The sequence below is a fragment of the Urocitellus parryii genome, chromosome 1, assembly GCF_045843805.1.
Source record: "Urocitellus parryii isolate mUroPar1 chromosome 1, mUroPar1.hap1, whole genome shotgun sequence".
Lineage (NCBI taxonomy): Eukaryota > Metazoa > Chordata > Mammalia > Rodentia > Sciuridae > Urocitellus > Urocitellus parryii.
Window position 1 is genome coordinate 241,357,577 of NC_135531.1, and position 24,329 is coordinate 241,381,905.

At 36.6% G+C, this 24,329-nt stretch overlaps 1 protein-coding gene across 1 annotated transcript in view; it reads right to left on the bottom strand.

Moving 5' to 3' along the window:
- The window catches only part of Stat4 (signal transducer and activator of transcription 4), a 90,502-nt gene that overhangs the window by 12,969 nt on the left and 53,204 nt on the right, over positions 1-24,329 (bottom strand). The window contains exons 5-13 of the mRNA XM_026389047.2: positions 23,254-23,332; positions 20,642-20,727; positions 17,811-17,962; positions 15,806-15,964; positions 14,962-15,054; positions 12,289-12,348; positions 11,985-12,002; positions 11,800-11,893; positions 10,810-10,854 (exon numbers count right to left, since the gene is read on the bottom strand). Of these exons, the coding sequence (XP_026244832.1) occupies positions 10,810-10,854; positions 11,800-11,893; positions 11,985-12,002; positions 12,289-12,348; positions 14,962-15,054; positions 15,806-15,964; positions 17,811-17,962; positions 20,642-20,727; positions 23,254-23,332 (786 nt within the window). The remainder of the gene's footprint in view (positions 1-10,809; positions 10,855-11,799; positions 11,894-11,984; positions 12,003-12,288; positions 12,349-14,961; positions 15,055-15,805; positions 15,965-17,810; positions 17,963-20,641; positions 20,728-23,253; positions 23,333-24,329) is intronic.

A 24,329-nucleotide genomic window follows, 5' to 3' on the forward strand; every position in this document is an offset into this window, starting at 1 on the left:
AAATAATTTAAAATGTAAGAAAAATGAAGACAGAAGAAGAATTAGAAGGGAAAAGAAAGTAAAATAAAAAAATGGAAAAATGAAAAACAGGATAGAAAAGATAATAAAGTCTTGAAGTGATTTTTTTTTAACATTTATTTTTTAGTTGTAGTTGGACACATACCTTTATTTTATTTATTTATTTTTATGTGGTACTGAGGATCAAACCCATGGCCTCACACGCACTAGGTGAGCACTAGCACTGAGCCACAACCCAAGCCCATAAAGTCTTAATATATGAACTCCAACAACAAACAGAAGTTCCAGAGAAAGTGGAGTGGAATAAATATAAAAAACACAGCCAAATGGTAATTATTATACACTATGTATGGAAATTAGTGGAATCACTTTGGAGGACAATTTCTCAATATCTAACAAAATGCAAGATAGACATTACCTACACGAATCAATTCTTGTCACATGTACATAACTCAAAGAATTTCTTATACTCAGATTAAAAAAAGGCATGTAGAAGAATGCTAATTGCAGAATGCTTATAGTAGAATTGTTTACAATGCTAAAAGTTGTTCATCAATGGAATGGATAAATATGTTGTGTATATTTGTGGAGTAAAAAGCTGAATTGAATGATCTAGCACAACATGAATCAGCTGAGGGAAGGGGTCTCAGAACTGTTGAGCAAGAAAAGCAAATTGCAGTACTATATATTAAGTTGTCATAATTACAATAAAGAACAATACAAAGTATTTAGGGACATATTCATTTGTAGTTCAAGTGTAAAAACATTCTTGGGAATAAGAAACACCAACACTGAAGACAATGGCTACGTCTGCATTGGAGCTTGGTGGGGAGAGAGGCAAAGGGCCACAGAGGAACACCAGCTCCTTACCTACATTTGCAAAGCTCGACTTTTAAAAGCTAGTTGATGGGTTTTCATTTTATTGTTTTTATATGTTTTGACCTGATCTCCATATTCTGTTACAAATAAATAATACAATAAAATTTCTCAACTCAAATAAAATGAATATTTAAATTGGAAGAGTCCCAGGAATGTCTAGCACCATGAGTAACTAGAGAGCAACACCAAAGTGCATTGTTGTAAAATTTCAGAAAACCATAGATAAAAGAAAAACTGTAAAGGGAGTACAGACCAGTTAGTTACAAATGAGTAAGAATCAGAATGCAAGGGGAGCAGAAGGCAGTGAAAGTGTTTTAAAAATTCTGAGAGAAAATTATTTCTAGCGCAGAATTCTATATCCAGCCAAGCTATCAGTTAAGTGTGAGTGTAAAAAGCTTTTTTAGGAAGCAAATCCTCAAGAAACTTTGTTCCCAACTACCTTTTCTCTGGAAGCTACTGGGAGAGTAACTTCTCTAATAAAAATTACAGTAAACTAAGGGGGAAAAAAAATTATGTTATGAGAAAGGGGATGATAGTAGTCTCCTTAGGCTAGCCATGAAAGGAAATTTAACAACAACAACAAAACACACACACACACACACACACACACACACACACACCAACCCCCACCCCTCCCCAAACACCCAAACTATCTACAGCTGTACAACAGAGTTAGAGGGCAACCAGCCAGGACTGGAGCAAGAAGATATGAGGGTCCAAGAGGATATAGCCACGAAAAATAAAAAGATACAAGATTGACATGTTTGTACTCTAAGGAGTTGCCTAGTTCTGATGGAAAGTTTGGGGCTACATAATGACAGGTACATAAAATTACTCAAATAAAAAACCTGAGGCAACTATTAAATCCAGAGAGAATTAGAAGCAATATAAAAGTAGAACTATAATCATTGCAGGCTACATGGCTCAGTCATTAATGCTTTTTTATATATTGTAGTTATGTAAACACTGGACATATTAATGAAACCAAAATATGTTATATAAAAATATTGTGGAGATGGGGAGAAATTAATACATATTTAGAGTTCTCAGAGTTATAGCTTATTCTTTTATAGAAATAATTCAGGAGTTAAAAATGGGAATTTTTTTTAAAAATCAAGAAATATCAGAATTAGCATGCATGATATTTACAGCTCAAAAATGAACACTTTTGGGCTGGGGTTGTGGCTCAGCAGTAGAGCACTCGCCTTGCATGTGTGAGGCTCTGGGTTTGGTCCTCAGCACCACATTAAAAAAAAAAAAGAAATAAAGGTACAGTTTCCAACTACAACTAAACAAACAAACAAAAAACACCAACCAACCAAACAAAAAAACCCCACTACCACCTCTGAGGAGGGTTTGGATAGGAAGGTGTGGGGGAGAAATCAGAGTTTTTCCCTGATGAAAATCTTACAGAACTTTTCTATGCCCAGGGCCAGTAGCATTGTCACTATCTAAAAACTAGTTAGAAAAAACAGGACCTCTGGCCCAGGCTTAGTGAATCAAATTCTGCATTTTATCAAGATGTTTGGGTGGAATTGGGGAAGCAATTATTCTTGATAAGGTGTATCTACATTGTGCTTAGTTTTTCAAAAGGGATGTGGGAAAGTTGGAGATGGAAAGCTTCAACAATTTAAAAATAAGCCCTGGAACACGTGAACAAAAGTGAAATTATCTGAAAAAAGGGTGGAGTTGGAGGTGGCAGGGTCACCTTGGAAGAAAGGGGGTGCTAATACTGAATATGCATCCATAACAAGTCAAGATTCACTTAAATTAACTTTGAAATAATAAACTAGTCAAATATAAGTAACAGTGATAGATGATATAAGTGACAGTTACGGCAGAGAACTTTATGGATAATGAGAATGTTAACCTTAGGGTTTGTTATTGAATAGTAAGTACAGAATGAAAACCTCTCCTCTCCCTCAGGCCAGATCATGTGGTACACTTTATTGCCTGCAGGTAGTTAGACTGAGTACAGTGGAATCACTTTTTTTCCTACTGGGTAAGTAGAAAGTTATGTATAATGACAACTCTGCTTGAAAAAAATCCCTTAAAAAATATTGGTATGTTGATATATTAGTATATCAACATACCAATATCCTTCCCTTCCTCCTCCCCACACAACATTGAAATAAATTTCTTTCTTTAATTGAACATGAGATAAAGTAGCTGGTTTGTGTTTAGGCACCAAGTTGAACAACAACAAAACAAAATGTACCATTTCTTTCTTTTCTTTTTTCCAGTACTAGGGATTTAACCCAGCAGCACTCTACCACTGAGCTATATCCCCAACACTTTTTTCAAATTTTGAGACAGGGTCTCAAACTGGTGATTCTCCTGCTTCAGCTTCCAGAGTAGATGGGATTACAGGCTCACCCCATGTGCCTGGCCACATTTTTAAATAATAGAAAAACCTCCCTACCCTATGGGAAGTGTTGCCTGCACCATGCAAAGCACTGAGACACCTGATGAATCCACAACTTCCATTTTATGTTCACTGATGGGTGGTGGACAGGTGCACAATATTAGAGAGGCTTCAGGCAAGTACACAGATGGAGACCCAATACCATATGTTTAAATATTTAGCCATTATAAATCAAGTTAACAAACTATTAAAATGAGGTCTAACCTCTCACCTTGACACAGCCTTCACATAACCTAATTGGCCAGTTTTAGCTCTTCAGAGTTCCACTGGAGTATGGCAGCATGGGTTGGGCATGGTCTTTCTGCACCATTGCTCATTGCCTGCTCTTCCACTTGTGTGAAGAGACTCACACAACAAGGGTGGCTACAAGGCTTCTCCTTTTGCTTATGAAAGTTTGTATTGGTAGTACCATCTGTGCTGGGCAAAGTAGACCTAGAGAGAAAGCCCTTCAGTCCCTCATGGTAGACTTGAGGTTTGGGGAGCAGAGAATGCCGGGGTCCTTGAACTCTAGGCAAGTATTTTACCTTCACCCCCTTTCAGCTGGAGGATGACCAAAGGAAATCTTTTTTTGTGTGTGTGAGTGGGTCCCATAATATTGTGATATCATATGAAATGTATAGTTAGTCTCTGCTTTAGTTCCTGGGACAAAGTTTCTAAGACCTTTGTAGATAGGGGCGCTAGAAGAATTTTTTGTTCTAATAGTTGGTCTTTGATTCTGATTCCTGAAATAGACCTCATAATTTCCAGAGTATCTGATTCAGAGCTTCTAAATCCTTTGGGATTTTCCGGAGTGATAGCAGTTTCTTTTGTTCTGATGAAGTATCTCTTGGGAGCTCCTGGATATACCCAGCATGGGAGTTGGATGCCAGGGGAGCCAACCATGTGATTAGAGTTTTGGAACCTTCAGCCCCACTCTCCCTAACCTCTGAGGTGGTACGGGGCTGAAGGCTGTTAATCGACCATGGCAATGATGTCATCAATCGTGCCTACTTAATGAAACCTTCTGAAAAACCTCAAAGGACAAGATTCCAATCTGGATTGCTTCTGGATTGCTGAACATGTGGATGTCCCTGGAGGGTGGCATGGCTGGAGAGGGCATGATGCTCCGTGTCCTCCCCACAGACCTTATCTACTCAGGTCTTCTATCCAACTATTCATCTGTATCCTCTGTAATATCTTTTATAACAAAATGGCAAGTATGAGTGTTTCCCTGAGTTCTTGAGTTCTCTAGCAAATTAACTGAATCTGAGGAGGGAGCCTTGGGAACCCATTTATTGCCTGTTGGTCAGAAGTACAGTCACAGCCTGGGACTCGCAATTAGTGTCTAAGTAGGGGATGTTCTTGTGGGATTGAGCCCTTAACCTGTGAAATTGATGTGATCTCCAGGCAGACAGCGTCAGAGTTATGTAAAACCGTAGGACACCCACTTGGTGTCTGCAGAAAACGGAGTTATTGATGGGGAGAAATCCCCACACACATTACGGTGATTAGAGTCAAGACGTTCTGTACTGAGAGTGAGCGTAGGAAAAACAGAATGATAAGGTTCTTCATTCTAGCCTCTGTATCTAATTTGTGCGTGATTAAATATACATGAGATCATCCATGGTGGGTAATTTCCTCAGCTCTTTGAGTCATGACACCTGTGCGTTCCCCTTCCCAACATCAGGGTCTTGAGGTGTGGGAGACCTCAGGCTTCCACAGACAGTAAAGACACTCACGGCTGTCTGTTGACTTTTGGGAAAGACTTCATGCTTTACAGTCACCTTATTAAACTAAAATGTGGACAATGAGAGTTTTTTTCTCAATGATTCAGACTAATTTCTATGTTTACCTGAACCCCTCTCCCCCTGATATAATTTTGATGTACATTTAGAATAAAATCCAGCAAAGAAGCTGACATTCAACACATATGATTAGACAAAATCAACTCTGATAAAAGGAAGCCTTGTTAATTTTCCAAGCTTCCGGCCATCAGTCATAATTTTCATCATCTTCTCAGTGCAGTCCAAGCCAAAGACACTATTACACTTCACATTCCCAGGTCTATCCCTTACAGATTGGGAGGTATCATACATAAGTTGTACCCACTAATGTCTATATTGAAAGCCATTTGGATCATCTGAGATGATTATAGATTTGAAATCTATAATCTGTATTTATGATGATTCTATTATATGGTACTAAATATTATTACTGAATTGACTATACAGTTCTACAGAAAAATACCCATTGCACAATCTACTAAGAAAGTAAAAAATTGGCTCAACAACTTGACCTGGGCTCTACCTGGGGAAAATACACAATCCAGTGACAGCTATGCCTAGATTTCACTATATTCTTTTCAATTTCTCTGTTCAATGTCACCCTGGAAACCTAGAATGTATAAACAAACATTTAAAAGAAAATCTCCACTAAGAAAAATGCCTTACTCTTTTCTTAACGAGCCATAATCTATATAATGTTGCACATGGGGCTATGTGGTATAGAAAACAATTAATATGATCCATTTATCAAATATTTATTGAGCACCTAGTATGTGCTAGACACTGAGATAGACACAGGAAAACAACAAAAAAAAGGGAAAAAGTGATACAATCACATGAGAGAGAAATTGTAATCATAAAATCACAAGAAATGATTGGAAAATAACTTCTATGCTCAGCCTGTAAAATCATGGTATTGTAAGGATGATGTTGTACTCTAAAAAGGCTAAGTTTTTTTTTTAGTGTTATTCTAGTACCAATTTCTCCCTTAAAGTGTTGCAACTCCTTCAATTAGTTAAGAGAGAATTCAGCTTGCTGTGAAATGCTCGGGCTGGTTGGGGTGAGTTGTGTCTCTGTGTTTGAGAACACTGAACCTTGAAAGAACATCTGTTTGGCTATTTTGTTAAATGAAACTCAAGCCACCCAGGCTTTACTAATAGCTTCTTTGTGCTTCATGACTTTCCGCCACATGAACAAAATCACCTAACACCTCCGTCTGTGGCTAAAACAGTCATTTATCAGTTAAAGCCCACTGACAAAGAGAAAACTGGAGAGACTGCAATCCCAGCTTCCCTATTCAAACAGTTTTCACATTTCAGCAACCACTCTCTAGCCGCTCCCTCTGTGATAAGGACCTCTGGGGGAAAAGGATGTTTGCTGGGAATGTTTATTTTACAAGATAGACTAATGGCTTCAAAGTCTGGTCCTTTGCTAGGTGATGGTACTATTTCTTCACTGTAACTCTTCCCAGGAGAAAACAATGGTGGGAGAGAAAAGGTGGTGACAGCTCACTTTGATTTTGTGATAGGGGTGCTGGGAAATCCTGAAGCAAATTCTTAAAATTAAATCCATTATAACAATCTAAAGCCCTATCCTGCGCTGACTGCAGACTCTTTAGTCAAAGGAGTTTCAGAGACTGTCTAAACCAAGGGGTCTCAAATGCTTTTTGAATCTTGGAATATATGCTTGAAAGTAAAGTTCCATCCAGGTTCCCATCTGTAAAATAATGTATAACATAATAAAATTGCCCCAAGAGAAGCAAAGGTGAGGGTTCCAGAGCTCCCTGTTTCACCAAATCTCAACCCACAGGTGCATCCTGAGGCATCTCTCTGGTCTTTCTGAATCTTCTGGGAAGATTATAAGGTTTGGAATGGTGACCCAGGGGAAGTATCGTTCCTCACATCTTGGTATGTTCTCAATCATTTAAGTAGCCAATCTGAGCTTTTACACCAGAAGAGCAGAACTGAAGAACCTAAAGTGTGGGTGTGTGTGTGTGGGGGGGGGGGCTGGGGGGGAACGAAGGGAAGTTGAGACACGAAATTTCATAAAAGCAGCACACAGAAACAATGGTCTGAAGTTTTGGGGTCCTAGAGCCAGAAGAGGGAAGTGCCCTGAGATCCTTGAAAGGGACCAGGTCTCCAGCCAAGTACGTGGCAGGTGATCAGAGGAAAATGAAGATCAGCAGCTGTCCCAAGTGCCACCTTTTAGAACCTAGCTCTCTCAGGGGGTGGGGGGGTAGCGTCTTAAGCAGCAGGGAGGGCAGATCATTCAGAGCCACAGCAGACATCTGCCATTTTATCTGGTCTTTATAAAACCCCTGAGAAGTATAAGGTAATCTTAGCCCTGTTCTGAAGGAAAGGAAATGGGGATGGGGCATGGGGGGCGGGGGGGGGGGGGGTAAGTGACTTGCTCAAAGTCAGACTTCTGGGAAGAGGCAGAGCCCAACTCTGGTGCTGTCTCAACTACCCCCCTGAGGCCCCGATGGAAATCCAAATAAACAGAGCCATTAACAACATTCATTCCTAAACAATGAATTTTTTTTTTCTAAACCTGGCAAAGGTTATATTATGCAGCAGTTCTGATTTCTAAACTGGTGGGGAAAAAAGGTAGACATATGGTGAGACAGATGGGGTGGGAAAGGCCAAAGAAGGAGTCAAGGGAGGGACAGGAGGGACAGTCTGCCATGGCTTGAATTTTGGCCCTGTTACTAATGGCCCCTGTCATCTTGAGTCAACCGATCACTCTGAGTAATGTTGAGTAACCTTGACTACTGTGTGCCTCTGTTTCTATAACTGTAATCAATGTCAGACTAATGGTACCTAATTCACGGTATTGCTGCAGAGTTACAAAAGTCAACATTAGGGACACTCTGAGTTCCTAGTATGTAGTAAATGCTATGGAAGATGTGTTAAATGAATTCTTAGCAGGCTCTGTGCTCCTGCTGTGGTGCTCACAGATAAGCAATAGCAACTTTTTGAAACTTGAAAATTAGGTTATGATATCCTAACTTCTTATTTTCCTGAAATTTGTTCCCACAATCCCTGATCCAATGGCTCTATGAACTCCACTTTATTCTAGCTCCTCCCCTACTTTTTCCTTTGGCCATCTCTGATGACTGCTTAAGTCTCTGGTGCTAGTTCATTTCTATCACACGTTCTGTGACTAATCACCTATTCCTACAGCACATAAAACAATGTTCAAGCCTGTGACTTTAATTTTAAATGTACCTTGGAGTCATACTAAAATGCTATCAATAGGGGGAGCTCAAAGAAAAGTTTTAAAACACAATGACACTGCTTTAGCAAATCTGAAAAAATAAAAAAGGAAGAAGCAAAATCATTTTACGACTGTTATGATTTTGATATTAATCAAAAAATAAGAAGAAATAAACTTAAAGCAATATAAGTAGACGGTGTTACTAAGGCAGTGGGTAGTTTTTCTCTAAAATGATTTACTTAGATTTCCATCTCTAGGGAAATCCAAGAAAAGATTTTGATTTTACATTCATGAATAGGACAATGTACTGCAAGAATTGAGCTATTTAGACATTCCCTTTGGATTTGTTTTGCTTAAGAAAAGTTCAGAATAATTGTCTTAGTCTATTTGTGAAAATAATAAATATTCAGGGATGTCAAGTTGAATGAAATGTTAAAATTTTGGTCAAATTTCAATGAGGTGTGTGAAATGGACTTTTATTTATAATGTGCTAATGTTTAATTAGGAGATTTAGATAAAATTTGTGGGTTTGAGTAAGGTGGGAGGAATGTCTATTATTATTTGTTGGAAATCTGCTCATGTGGTATCTGTATTGTTAGAGACCTGCTTGGGGCTCTGTCTTAAGCACTGATTCTACTCAGGAGGAAGACTAAGCTCATCTGTGGTGGGGTTATGATATTTGGGAAGTGATTTTTAAGACACAATTAAGGGAATGAGGAATTCTTAGAGGGAAAATGGTGGAGCATTAAACCTTTTGTGATGGATCTTTATGGTTTTGTGGGAGTGTGATAGATTGGATGTCATCAGATGCTGGATTTATGAAGTGCTTTTCTCCCAAATAATTCAAAGGTCTTTCTCACAGGAGCTGTGACTATAAAACCAGAAGATTGGATCTGTACAAACTGCCCCAGAAATAACCCTCACTGCTGTATAACCGCATCATGTAGGTGGTCTTACATATGCAGTATCCGAGCAGGGAACCCTGGGGGCTACTCTCCTGATCTCTTAGAGGAAACAAAAAATGCAGTATTTCTCTACCAGATCATTTTTCAAAGATCACATTTTCAGTCACTGCCAGAGCCTGGATTCAAATGCAGGTTTCCTACTTCCAAATACATAGGCATAGGTACAAGGTCCTAGCTTCTTGGGCAACTCGGCAGATGACTCCAGGGTCCCCCTTCCAGTTCAGGATGTGACTGCTCTGTCATCTACAAACTTGAATGTAAGTACTTGGACTACAGCGTTTTCCACCTTTATTCCATTTATCTCGTGAAATATGAGAGCAAGGTGATAAATACCACAAAGTAATAGGACTGTTTTTCACCTGTGAGTTTTTACATAATATATCATGACTTTTGAGCTTTACCTCACATCTGAGGGAAAACAAATGATTCTGATTTTAAGATCTTCTACCATAATGGAGGACTGACTAAAATTATGGCACACCCATAAAATGCAATATAATTGCAACCAATTTAAATCATGTTTCCAAGAGTATTTCAAGTCATGGAAAGCTGTTTACCATATACCCAGATGTCAAATAAAAGGCTATGGAACATTCCCCGGGCTGCGCTGAGAACTTTCTCTTCCTCTTCCCATCTCAACTGCTCCAGGAGCTCACGGTGCAGACATGGCCAAGTCCAAGAACCACACCATACACAACCAATCCAAAAAATGGCACAGAAATGGCATCAAGAAACTCCAGTAACAAAGGTATAAATCTCTTAAGGGGGTAGACCCCAAGTTCCTGAGAAATATGTATTTTGTCAAGAAGCACAAAGAAAGGACTGAAAGAGATGCAGACAAACAACGTCACGGCCATGAGTGCATGTGCCCAGGCTCTCAAGGCCCTGGTAAAGCCCAAGATGCCAAAGGATGCCAGCTGCAAGCTTGCTCGCCTTGCCTACTTGCCCTTCCCAAGCACGGGAAGCGTGCTCATGCCTCCATGGCCTGGGGTTGTAGGCTCTGCTGGTTAAAGGCCAAAACCCAAGCCCAAGCCAAGAATCAGGCTGCAACTCCAGCTCCAGTATCAACTCTGGCTCTGGGTCTGGCTCCTGCTCCCAAGGGTGCCCAGGTCCTTGTGAAGACTCCATAATAAAAGCCTCTACAAATGTGAGGACAGAAGTACTGGTTTGACCCCTGAGCCTCTGTCTATGAGGACTAGTGTCCTCCGTGCTGTTTATACAAATAAACCCAGAGGCAAGAAAAAAATAAAAGGCTATGAAACCATGTATGTGATATATTTGCACAGTAATGTACACACAAAGACCGGAATGATAAGTACCAAAATATTAATAGTTGTATTCTTTGGAGAGTGTTATGATCTGCTATTTTTATTTTCTCCTTTCAAAAAAAAAAACCCATAGTGTCTGCAATTATAACACTTTATGTTTATAATCAGAGAAACATGGATTTGATTTTACATAATATAAAGGCTTTTAAAGCTTTATAAAAATAAGATATAAGTTTATTTTTTAGAAAAATTCTGTAGGAGGAAATATTTCCTACCTCATTTCCTTTACTTCCAGCACTGGACTTCATTTCCTTTGGTTGCTTTGTAAAAGAAAACAACAGTGTTTAGTTGGAAAAATACCATCAGTTGCATACCCAGTCAGTTGGACTCACTATCATCATTTTCTTGGCCATAGTTTTGACTTCTAGAAGTGTTTCCAACTCACTGGAACCTGATTTAGCTGCTTAGATTCTACAGAAAGTAGCACCAAAAACAAATACCAGTTTAAACTTGTGTATGCAAATATCTTTATGTTAACCTAAATTTCATCTTTCAGAAAGTAGATCTCCTGAGACTGATTCAGTGGGGCCACAACATTCAGGTGAGATCCTCACTGGATGTTTATAAACCAGAGGAGCAACCTGTTTCTGGCAAGAAAAAAAAAAATAGGGTCTTTGGGAATCTAAGAAACTCTGCAAAGAATTAGAAAGAAGACAGGAAGAGAACTCTAGGTCAAAAGGAAGTGGTAAAAACAAGAAGCAACAGGATGAGGCTAAGTTGGAGCTTTCTAGACATGCCAAGACAAACCTCACAACTGCTGTACCCAGAGAACAACCTGTTGGCTCAAGCCATTCTTCTAAAATGTAAGTGCTTTCAGCCACACACAGTGTTACTGGATATTGCTTCCTGAGGAGATTTTAAAAATGAAATCAGGAATGCCTACCTGTTTTAACACAGAGTATCTTTGTCATTATCATCCAAAGACACTGAGGATCTACTATATATACTCATGTCCTACGTATCACCACTATTGAGAACTCAGGCTGTCTGAGACAAGGTTCAGTGATCTTCCTACTGCTTGAATTCTTCCATGTGGCATGTTTTATTTCCCCATGTGGTCCTTAATCTCACCTAAGAAGCACTTAATAAAATACACTGAACCTTAATGCCTATTACTAAAGATGTGTCTAATTTGTGAGGACAAAAAACCAGACCAAACCAAACAAACAAAAAAACTCCCCGTGTAATTGTACTGCCAAACTTACCAAATGTCTAAATTCTACTGAGAGACTCCCATTGGAAGATTCTTCAATGGACATGGCTTTGACATGAGTTCCACAAAGGACAAATCTTCGATTGCTAGAAAGGAAATCTTAGTGATTTACATGGTCTCAGGTAAAATATATTTATGAGATGTGAAAAAAAAAATTCTACAAAGTAAATATCTTACCTTAGAGTTGAAACATTCCTGTAAAACCAAGAAGATTCTTTAAAATGGACTGTTTAACAGATATATTCAAAACATGCTAGTATTCTTAAAAGGATAGTACATAGAATTTCATTTTAAGTCTTTATAGCAAAACAATTCTTTATTGGGCTCTATTAAATGTTTAAACTTCAAAGTCAACTATTTAAAGTACATTAGTATGTATTTAGAGAAATTTAAAAGCTCAAAATTGTTGTTTAAAATAAGAGAATTCATTTAAAAAAAACTCTGACATTGTTACATTTTGAAATGAAATTAGAAAACTTACTTGTCAATTGATGCTTTAACCTTTACCTGATAGTTTAGTTCTGGCAATTTTATTAGTAGTCTGAAAAGAGACATCAGTAAAGAAACCAAGATAAAATTTAAAAGTGTTAAAACCTTTTTTTATGTTTTAAGAAATAAATACATTTATGGCATATACATACAAATAAAACTTGCATTATCCCCAGTTATATGTAATATATGTGTTTATACATGTTTTCAAACTATAAAAAAGTTCCTTTCTAGTTTTCCATGTTACTAATGCCAACATCAGCCACTTAACATTTGGAAAATAATTGCATATTGTTTCATTTGGTGTATGCTGAATAATACATTACCCTGGGCAGGTAAATAGTTTCATATTTTGGCTTCAGTTCAAACCTGAGTTAAATGTATAGCTACAAGGAAAAAAAATTGCAAGTATGTGGCTCCATTTTATTCTTTTTAAAAAAATATTTATTTTTTAGGTGTAGATGGACACAACACAATGCCTTTATTTTTATGTGGTGCTGAGGATCAAACCCGGGTCCCGCCCGTGCTAGGCGGGCGCTTCACCACTGAGCCACAATCCCAGCCCCTCCATTTTATTCTTATATTATAAAAAAAAATTGGTAAACTTAGTAAAACTGTATGTTCTATGGTAACTGTTTTGTGGAGAAAATATTGAGAAAGACCAGGCCTCTTAAATGGATATGGAAAATCCCAATTCAAATACACTTGTAATCTTTAAACACACTATACTTAGGGTGAGGTGCACCATACCTGTGATCCCAGCAGCTTGGGAGGCTGAGATGGGAGGATCACAAGTTCATTGCCAGCCTCAGCAACTTAGTGAGGCCCTAAGCAATTTAGCAAGACCTTTTTATATTTTATTCTCAAAATAAAATATGAAAAAGGCCTGGGGATGTGGCTCTGTGATTAAGCCCTCCTGGCTTCAATCCCCAGTACCAAAGAATAAAAAAATAAAATAAAATAAAAAGGGCTGGGAATATAGCTCTGTGGTAGAGTACCCTTGGGTTCAATCCATAGTACCAAAAAATAAATAAACCCCGCCACCAACAACAAAAATACTGCACACATTTAAATATACTAAGGAACAGCAAAAATGTTCAAAACTAAAAATGACAGAACTTCAAACAAACAAGGAAAGTGTGGAACAACAATTCCTTCCGTTCCTCCTGTTGTCAGACCATGCTTTGTTCTTTTACTTCCTCAAATCTTCGGAGTGTGTCCTGTGATCTGATCTGTCCTGCTTCAGGAAGGATCAGATTCACTCTGAGGATGACACTGGAATCCCCAGTTACCCTCCCTTTGAAATAGAAGAATACCATGCTATGGTAGAAAGTATAGGATCATTGATCAAGACAATGGGGAGCAGGGTTCAGAGAGAGGCTGAGGGCCCAGCAGTCCAGTAGAAGATGGCAGGACTCCCACACCAGGGCTGATGTTCTGTGCCCCAGGCAGTCACTTCAACCAGAAGGCAAGGTGATGCCCTTGCAGGGCCTCTCGACTCAGAATTCCTTGCTGGGCAATGCCTACTCTGTCCTCTATGGTCTCAGAGAGCCTCTTAGACCTAATACACCCTCTGCAGGGGGTGACAAGGTGTAAGGTGTACACCACCGATCCATCCTATTTCCCTTTATACAGTCTTCTGAGTTACACGGAGATGTGGGGTTGAGGAATGAACAAGTTTTGAGAAGAGTAAAATTTTAAAAAGAAGCGTGATGACTGCTTTTTGGTTTTTGGTATTTAGGTCTTGGTGCAAAATTCACACAAAGAAACCCAGAAGTTTCATCGAGGTTTTGGAATGCAAATTGAGGACAAGTACCTTCCCTTTATAGATGGTGGTCAGATGTTGGTAATCAGGGACCCTTATTATAGAACCCAAATTTGTACCACAGCTTTACCTCCTCTTGACTTATTAGTCTGGGGTTTCAGCTTTCTAGAGGTGACTTAATGATTAGAAATTTAGAGCTTTAGTTTTTGGAGTTTGAACCATGATGAAAATAAGAACTCAAAACTCATTGTTTTAAGTGTTATTAGGGAAAACTACATTTTGATTGTGCATGTTTATGGAAAAGATCAAATACACACACGGTTAAAGAAAAACAAAAATAATACCAAGCCCATGTGTCTTTAAATCAGATACACAGTAAGGATATACTGAAAATTATAGTGTTCAGAATTTTTGTGGAAAATCCAATAAGCCAATTACTGGGTAATCACAAGGGAAGAATGTGTTTCCTGCATAGGATATTCAAAGCCTTCCCAATCTGTCCCCCATCTGTCTTCTGCATTCCATCTCTCTTTACCAATAAAAAACAGGCTTAGGAAGCCATTGTTTCTATACTCTCACTCTCCTGCAATTCTCCTCCACTTCTTCATCTCTCCAGTCCCCTCAAGTTAACCTGTCTAGCAGTTAACCCCATTGTGACATTATAATTCCATGCTTTCATGGTAATATCCTTCACTTCCTCATTAATATCCCACATCGTCATGCTCTGGACAAGCAAAGCTCTCATCCCAACATTTCTGCAGGAATTTACCAAAGCTCAGTGCTGGGTTCACAGCGGGTGCTCAATAAGGTTGCATGTAAGGTAACATAAGAGAAACTAGCCTTGGTTACAGAGTGGCTACGGCTCCCTGAACAAGAAATGATAGAATGTGTTCTGCCTACCTTAGTTTTACAGTGAACTGAATGAGGGTTTTAAGTACCATCGGCCTCTGAGGGTGGGTTGGCATGCACGGCTGTCGCTCAACCACAAATGAACTAGATGAAAAGGAAATTGAAAAGGAAATAAAGCACACCATTTGAAAACATTGACAATATTGACAGAATGCAAACCACAGAAGGACAGGTTGCTCTGCTGTTCGTATCCTTTCAGTCCAAACATGCTACATCTAGAAGACCTTAAAACTCCCATTAAATTCAAATCATTCCAACAACTTCTCATAAATAATTACCACAAGATAGGCAATGCCTAAAGATTGTCCTAATTAACAACAGCAAGTAATTCTTAATTATTATATTTAAATCATTAATAAAGGTCCATTTTATCATATTAAACATAGTTAATTTCATGCTACTGAATATTCATGGATTGAACATTAGTATGCATATTTACAAATTATCATACTATAATTAGGAGCATACGGGTATTTTTTTTCTTTAGTGAGCTTATAAACACATCCCTCACTTCTTGGATATGCACTGAAGGAAAAAAAAAAAAAACAACCCTCAAAATTCTTTTCTAAAATGTGAAAACTGAGCTCATTGGGTGATATAGCTTAGTTCATGACAAATTGAGTCCACTGGGGAGAAAAGTATTGATGAATAAAAGTGAAGAGTAGAAACATGTTTCTAGAACTTTCTGGGGGCTGTATTGGCTTCTTCCTAAGGCCCACTATTCCATATTTCCTGCTACTCCTTCACCGGAAACCGAAGCCTCAGGCAGGGTGTCCTTACAACTTCACAGAACTGAGGACGCCATAAATTAGGAAACTAATAGCACTTCACTTACTTCTTGAAAAGGTTGTAGATCAAGAAGGTCACTCTTTCTAGCAGGTGCATTCTTTGCAGTGGGATAGGGTCACCTTCATATGTCATTTTGGTAGATTGTTCCTCTAACTTCTCCAATTGCCTTCTGAGTTGGAAGAGACTTTCTGCCAATAGGGTAAAGCTATTGAACAGCACATGATAGTTTTTCCACTTAATAATCAAGCAATTTAACAATTGATCATATTTTTGCAAAACTTAAATTAATAAGTAATTATCAAATTAATTAAGTGAATCACGTAATTTCAGTAAGGCTAGTGGAAGTTCTTTATTTTTATTTTCCTAATACATTTCTTCTTGAATATGCATCATCTATGTTAAATATTTTTAAATTCATACTTTAAATTATGGGTATCACTCATGAAATTTCATCAGTATCTGGAATTGCATCCCTTTCAGTTAGCCTTTGTTTAAGCCCATTAAGCATAAATATATCAATATGGCACTCAGTTAAAGGCAAAGAAAGAGCAAATTTAAAGCTATAAAATGCATGACATGAAGAAAGTTATGTGTAAGAATACCGATGGGAAAAAAAATGTAAAACTGACCTCCCCTCCATGCATGTATATTACAAGTTCCTCTGGCAAAAGGTAAATAGAATTTAAAAATGCTTGCTTCTGATATGTGCTTAGAGTTCTACTCACTGTGTGGTGATTTGACCTCCAAAATAGAGGTGGGGCTTAGGCCAGAAAAATAGGAAAGATTAAGAACACTTGAAATGGACAAGGAAGAGGCCTCCAGCTAGAGGAGGAGGAACATCTCACCAAACTTCACCTGGCCCACAGCAGCTCTTTCTAAATACCATGCATGAAAGATTATGGAAGAGCTGTCCAGTCTCTGCTGGGTTTGGATCTCAGCACCATTGCATTTTAAATTCTTTATTACTCCCTTTATTATTTTGTTTTCACAACAACAGAGAGTACTGTGGGTTTAGAAAATCAAAGTAACTCCCCAAGGAAAATAATATGTTTTAAAATGAGCCTAACTCCTTACATTTCTTAAGAAATAGGCCTGGCTGGGCAGAGCTTTTAGTGAGGGGTCCCCAGTTACTTGCTATGTGTTTCCATTTGTATTAAAGTATACTTTAAAAAAGCAACTTGAGATTTTAACTGTACATTTTTGCTTCTCATCATACTTTCCAATTGTTCTCTCAGACAGTTTTATTTTATATTTATGAGGTAGAAAACCCTATCAACATTTTTATCTGATAATGAGAGGGTATGCATGTGTATACACAGCTGGGGGATGCCATGCTGTGTTAACCGCTTGACACTTTATAAACTTATTTTTTTAATTGAAAAATAAAAATTGCATATGCTTGTAGCATATAATATGAAGTTTTGATATATTTACACACTGTGGGAAGGCTAAATTGAAGTTAAATAATATATATTACCTCACCTAATTTGGGGGGTTTTAAAAACCTAAAATCTACTTTCTTAGCAACTTGCAAGTTATAATAAATCATTAACTACAGTCACCACATTGTACAATAAATATCTTGAACTAATTTTTCCTCTCTACCTGAAATTTTGTATCCTTTGACCAACAAAGAACATTTTCCTTAACAAAATAAATGTCTGTTAAAAACACAAAACTCATGTTTAACTCTGGTATCTTAAGATGTATTTAAAAAGTTGAGATATCTGTTTTCAGGATTTTGAAGCTAAACATTGATTATATCATTAAAGAAAATGTATTACTGGTTCCCAAATCTCATTTGTAATTGGTATTTTGTTTGTACAAAATAAACAATTCTTATGCATTCTGCAGATGCTTCATTCCTCCCCCAAAGGAATGAGGATCCAGAGCACTGATAACAATTACCATCTTCATGTCCAACTGTAGGGCTCCCAGCTGCTAATAAGCCAAGCCACCTATAAGCTACATGTCAACCTGCATTCTCCAGCTGGGTGACTGTTTTTTACTTCCTGTGGTTTTCACTAGAAACTAAAGTCAATTCGCTTTACCAGTTTTGAAGTTGGTCGAGCCCGTTGTGGAGTGGACCTCCTATGCAGGCAATCTGCTGCCGCCTCTTCCAGTCCTGTAGCTCCTCTATCAGCATGCTGTTCATGAGCAAGTCTGTTTCATTTACTATCTGTGTCATCTTGCTGAGTGTTTCCTAAAAACAAAGGTGAGGACCAATAGTCTTTCACAAGAACAACCAGAGTTGCTCACAATTTAGTTTATAAAACAATTGGACCTGGGAGACAAAGGCTTGGTTAAAATTTTGACCAAACATTTTATCAAATACTAGCTTTTATTTGCTATAGCACTGTCTTTTAAACAACCAAATGATTGCATCTAGAGAACATCATAAGGAAAGAAAAATGACCACAGCTTAACATTCTCCTAAAGACATTTTAGTATAAATATGCTAAATTGGTAACTTCTGTGATAATATTGAATCATGGATTCAGAAATCATATATTTATATTTTAAAGTGAAGTTTATAAGTGTAATTATTTTTTAAAAAATATGATTATCCATTTATTTGAAAATGTACTGGCTAAAATTTGAGTCTTTCTGTGTTAATTTATATTAGGACTTTATTTGGATCTGGGGAGGCAATGTGGAGAATCATAACTTTCCAAGGTCTAGACTGGGTTAAAAAAAATGTGAGTTTCTGTCCTGGATTTTACACAATCTATATGAATTCAGAAAAAGCATTTAATATTTTTGGAACTTGGTCTTTTCATCTATGCAGTCAAGTGAGTGGGTTGAATTATTTCCAATGTTCCCCCTCCCTTTTTCCCTAAAATTTTATTTCTAGAGTAGAATATCTGATGGCATGTATAAAATGTATAGTATAGACATACAAACTTAGTGCTTTAGCATAATACACTAAGTTTAACCTTGGATTAACTATTTACATGCTTAAAATCTGATGGAGAATTGTTTAAATTTATTATTAATTTAGAGTGAAAATAAATTTTAAACTTTTTAATATCCATGCAAATTCCTGAACAACAAAAAGAAATGGAGCTCAACTTTTAGAAATGAATTATTGATTCATCATTTTATGATTAAATATCAGTTGCATTTTCTTTCAAAAATAGGTAGAAAGTTGAAATAGAGATGTGTCTCCTCTTGGAAAGTATTTAATTGAATTAGAAAAAAAGTTTTCTCTTCTTTGCACAGTGATCAGATTGAATATGTTTGGTTGCCAACAAATTATTCTAAAATCTAGGAAATTTCTTAATAGTGTCATATCTCAGAGTAGAAACCAAAAGACTTATTTTCCCAATAAAATTTCGGTAGTCATCAAGTAATTGTTTAATTATACATGTGTACTAGAACCCATCTCAGCGTATTATGTATAGCCACAATAACAGCTATGTGTGAAATACTGTAAAAAAATTTGAGTAAATTTCCACCTTAAAATTACTGATGCCTACAATAAATGTATCATGGAAAAATAAATAAACAAACAAACAAACAAATAAATAAATAAATAATAAAAATTAAAGTATTTTTTTTAAAAAAGCCCTAGAGAAGTTCAGTTTTGTAAAATTACTACAGGAAACATGGCTAACAGCTAAGTACTGTTCCTAGAAACATTGCCATTTACCCCTTTGGTGTTCAGAATGGGAGCAAATTTTTACCACGTGAACATCAGATAGAGCACTAATCTCCAGGATATATACAGAATTCAAAAAACTTAATACCAAAACAACAAACAACCCAATCAATAAATGGGCTGAGGAACTGAACAGCCACTTCTCAGAAGAAGATATACAATTGATCAGCAAATATATGAAAAAATGTTCAGCATCTCTAGCAGTTAGAGAAATGCAAATCAAAGCTACTCTAAGATTTCATCTCATTCCAGTTAGAATGGCAGTTATTAAGTAAAAGCAACAAGGGACTGAGGTTGTGGCTCAGCAGTAGAACACTCGCCTAGCAGTGCGAGGTGCTGGGTTCAATCCTCAGCACCACATAAAGATAAAAACAAATAAAAATAAAGGTATTGTGTTCAAGTAAAAAAAATATTTTAAAAAAGAATACAAGCAACAATAAGTATTGATGAGGATGTGGGGGAAAAGGCACACTTATACATTGCTGGCAGGACTGCAAATTGGTGCAACCAATCTGGAAAGCAGTATGGAGATTCCTTAGACCCAGCTATCCCACTCCTTGGTTTATACCCAAAGGACTTAAAAACAGCATTCTATAGTGATGAAGTCACATCAATGTTCATAGCAGCATAATTCACAATAGCTAAATTGTGGAAACAACCTAGATGCCCTTCAATAGATGAATGGATAAAGAAATCATGGTATATATACACAATGGAATATTACTCAGCATTAAAAGAGAATAAAATCATGGTGTTTGCAGGTAAATGGATGGAGTTGGAGAGTATCATGCTAAGTGAAGTAAGCCAATCCCCCAAAACCAAAGGCCAGATGTTTTCTTTGATAAGTGGATGCTGATCCATAATTGGTGTGTGTGGAGGGGCATGGGAGGAATGGAGGAACTTTGGATAGGGCAAAGGGGAGGAAGGGGAAGATGCACAGAGATAGGAAAGATGGTAGAATGAGATGAACATAATTACCCTAGGTACATGTACGAAGACATGAATGGTGTGACTCTACTTTGTGTACAATCAGAGAAATGAAAAATTGTGCTTCCTTTGTGTACTATGAATCAAAGTGCATTCTGCTGTCATGTATAATAAATTAGAACAAATTAATTAATTTTTTAAAAAAGAATCTAAGAGCTCAATTCTTTTCAGTAGGAGTGGGTTTAGGAAAAGGAGAAAAATAGATAAATGGTCAAATTAAAATTCTTCACTAACCTTTCTCTTAAAGTCCAGGCTATTAAGCATTTCTTGCAGCGTCAACACTTCCTGATTCATCAGAGCATTATTTTTGTCACTCTGATCTGCAAAGGCAAAGAGACCAGATTTGGAACTCTCTCCGTGGCGAAGCCCTCCACTTCTGAAAGTCCATCTGCCTCAATTCATAATGTACATGCAGCATTGGAAAATATTAAAGTGACTCAAACATAATATATTAAGTTCAAAATAGTTTCATTATTTAGTGTATTTTGCTCTTGTAAGTCCAAGGGCATGCTAATTTTGCCAGGATAATGACATCCAAGCATGCCTAAGAGGACTCCTTTATCTTCAACTCTTCACTGAATATTCCTTTTTTTTTTTTTTTTTTGGTGGTGGTGGGAGGAAAGATAAAAAAAATGTTTGTAATGATTTCCTTGTGCGTACCTCTGCATTCAAGATAACCTTGGTTGTGTGATATAAATAAGAAAGGAAGGGAGCTTCTCTTTGTGCCCAGGATTAAATCATATTTTACTCTTTCAGCTCTTTATATATCCCTCTCTTCTCTACTCTACTTATTCTTTGGAATCAAGAGTTACTGCCTTGGAGAGTAAGTTTTATCTACTGAGTCTCAAGAACTAACAAAAACTAATTCTCTGCTTTCCATTTTTCTTGAAAAAAAAAAAAAAGGGCTGGCCCTTACAATAAAATCAGAAGTGAGACAGAGTGCTAAATTAAGGAAAATGTCTAAAATGAAACAAAACAAAAATGGTGGATCATGGGGAGATGTGCAATAAGCAAACATCATATTACTCAATTTGAACATTAAATTTTATTGATATAGCAAATGATTGTTCATACCACCCATTCATGTCCATAAAATGAGGGTTGGGGATACTGATCTGATTTGTGTAATTGTGAAGAACAACATTGTGGCAAATTTCTCAACAAAGGAGCTCCTTTCTGTTCATATTAGTTCACAACTTCTTAGATCTTATATGTAGAAAAATCTTCCATATGCAGCACTTTTCAACTGAAAACTTCATTCAGATCGTCACCATAATTTGTTTCCCTTATATTTAATTTCACTTATAACAGGGTGGGATGAACAAAATAAGTAGTTGTAGATTTGAATGATAAAAATAATCACTTTTTATTTTTCATAATGCACATGAAGCAATGAAAACATTAAAGTGACTCAGATCATAATGTATTAAGTTCAAAATAGTTTAATCGTTTAACGTATTTTGCTATGTGCTAATTCTTAATGTTGGTAGTTTACACATGAAATTTGAGATAAGGTTGTCTTCGGGAAACTGTAATGCTTTATTAAATTTACAGTGGTTCTAAACCCCTTTTAGGAGCATAGATTCCTTTGATAACATATTAAACCCATGTTTGTGCTATTTCTTCTGAGGGGAAAAATAGTATGAACAAATAATCATAGACATTTTGAATGATATTTCATGGAAATCAAGACTTTCTGAAGATGCTAGGAAGAACACCCAAAATACCTCACCCCACACTTACAAAAAGTTAGACATTTTATCACAATCATCCATACTTCCATCAATATACATCTTAAGATACCATTTTAGTAGTTAAAGGTGATTCCAGAAATTAAAGGTTTCTATCTGGTTTATTTTTAAAAGTTATTTTGAAATAATTTTATAATTATAAAAATGCTGCAAAAATATTAGAGTTCCCAGTATCCTACATTGTTGGACATAAGCACAGTACAATGATCAAAACAAATGAACTAACATGACCGAAATCCCATCAACTAGTCCAGATCTAACTAGAATTTCACCAGTTGTCCTCATAAATGCAGCATACTTTAAACTATCAATTTGTTAGCACTGTTAAATCTTAGCTATTGTGAATAATTTAGTATTTCCTTTCCATTTCCTAAAAATTTAATTGTAAATAACCTCATTGTTTAACAATAGAGCCAAATAATTTCTAGTGTACTTTTATTGATATTTATACAATTATTATATTATACTTTTGAATAATTTTTGATATATGGGGAAATAATTTAAAATAAAATGAGTAAAAATACAGTCAGTATACAAAAAACTATATATATGCAGTCTCATTTTTTGAGTCAGTAGACAAGTATGTATACAGACAGAAAAAGCTGTAAGAAAATACATTTCAACAGTTTACCTTTAGTTTTTGAAATTTCATGAGATTTTTATTTAGTGCATTTGCCTATTTTTCATTTTTCTTAAAAAGCACATTTCTATTTTGTAATTCTAGAAATGATATTTAAAAAATTCACCGGGGATACTAGTCATGCCCTGATCATATTAGGCAATTAATATTTTTATTGCTTGTGATAGGGATTTTTTGATTCTTTAGGAAAATGTTCTTATTTTTGAGAGATGCATGTTGAAGTAGGCGTAATTTCTCATGTACTTTATAATTTGCTTTGAATTGATTGGCTAAAAGACCTATATATTTATATGTAGCGAGAAGAAAGAATCAAAAAAGAATCAAAAACATTTTGCCTTAAAAAAAAAAAAAAAGGCTTCCCTAGGGAAGTAGATCAACTTTGTTAAGTACAGAAGAAACCCTGTCATTCAGCCTTTATATCCTTAGGTAGAGTTATAGACAAAACAAAAACTTACCCATTGTCTGAATTGTTTTATACCTGTAGTCAAATTCATCTTGAAGGTCTTCTAGGTATTTGGCATCTTGTTCTGTCATCTTTATACAAAAGAATATATACTTACTCAAAAGAAAGCATTGAAGGATGTTGCAGTGTTTAAGCACACCCAAGAAACAGCATCATAAGTACCTTTAAATATTACACTGGTACTTCCAGTCTCCAACACCATCCAAGGACACTGAACCTATATTTCTGAAAATCTAATTCATGTGAAAGTTGATTAACACTGGAATAACCAGGTCAAATTAGCTCTTCCTACTATTTTTTTTTTACTTACTGCTTATTTGGAAATCTTTTGGTGTCTTATTTCCTATTTCTCAGGTGATAGTGCTCCTATCATCTTTTTCTTTTAAACTAGAGAAAATGGGTACTTTGGCTTTTCTATCTCTGGATTAATGTACCAATGATCACTTTTTGCTTAATCTCCTTTCAAATATCCTAAAATAGATGATAATTCAACCTAATTTTTAAAAAATTTCTACCTAAAATATACCTGTGTTTTCTCCAGGATTTTTCTGTCTTTGAGATTTTTGGTTTTATTTTCTTTTAAATTGGTGATGTTTTCTTGCTTCATCATATTGGTTATTAAGTGTCAAGGTCTGGGATAAAGGCTTTTTGTGTATTATCTAATTTAGACTTCACCTCACTCACAGGTAGGAAAGGAAGAAGCAGAGGCTTCAAGGTGTAAAAGGTCTCACTTGTCCAAGGTCACATGGCTTCGCTGTGAAGAGTTTTGTGGGAAAGTCTGGCAGTTTGACTCTGGTCCTAACTCAAAACCAGACAACTTAGATTTTGTTACATTAGATTTAAGACTACTTTCCTTTCTTAGACAGTCAAAAGATGCTACTGCCTACTTATTTCAATTAGTCTTCTCTAAGGAAAGACTCATCTGCCCCCCAAAAGTTGTGTAAAACACACATCAGCCTCCATGAATTCCAAATTTTAGTTAATTAAATTATTCGTTAAGAAAAGCATCAATGGGCAGGGGTTGTGGCTCAGAGGTAGAGGGCTCACCTAGCATGAGTGAGGCACTGG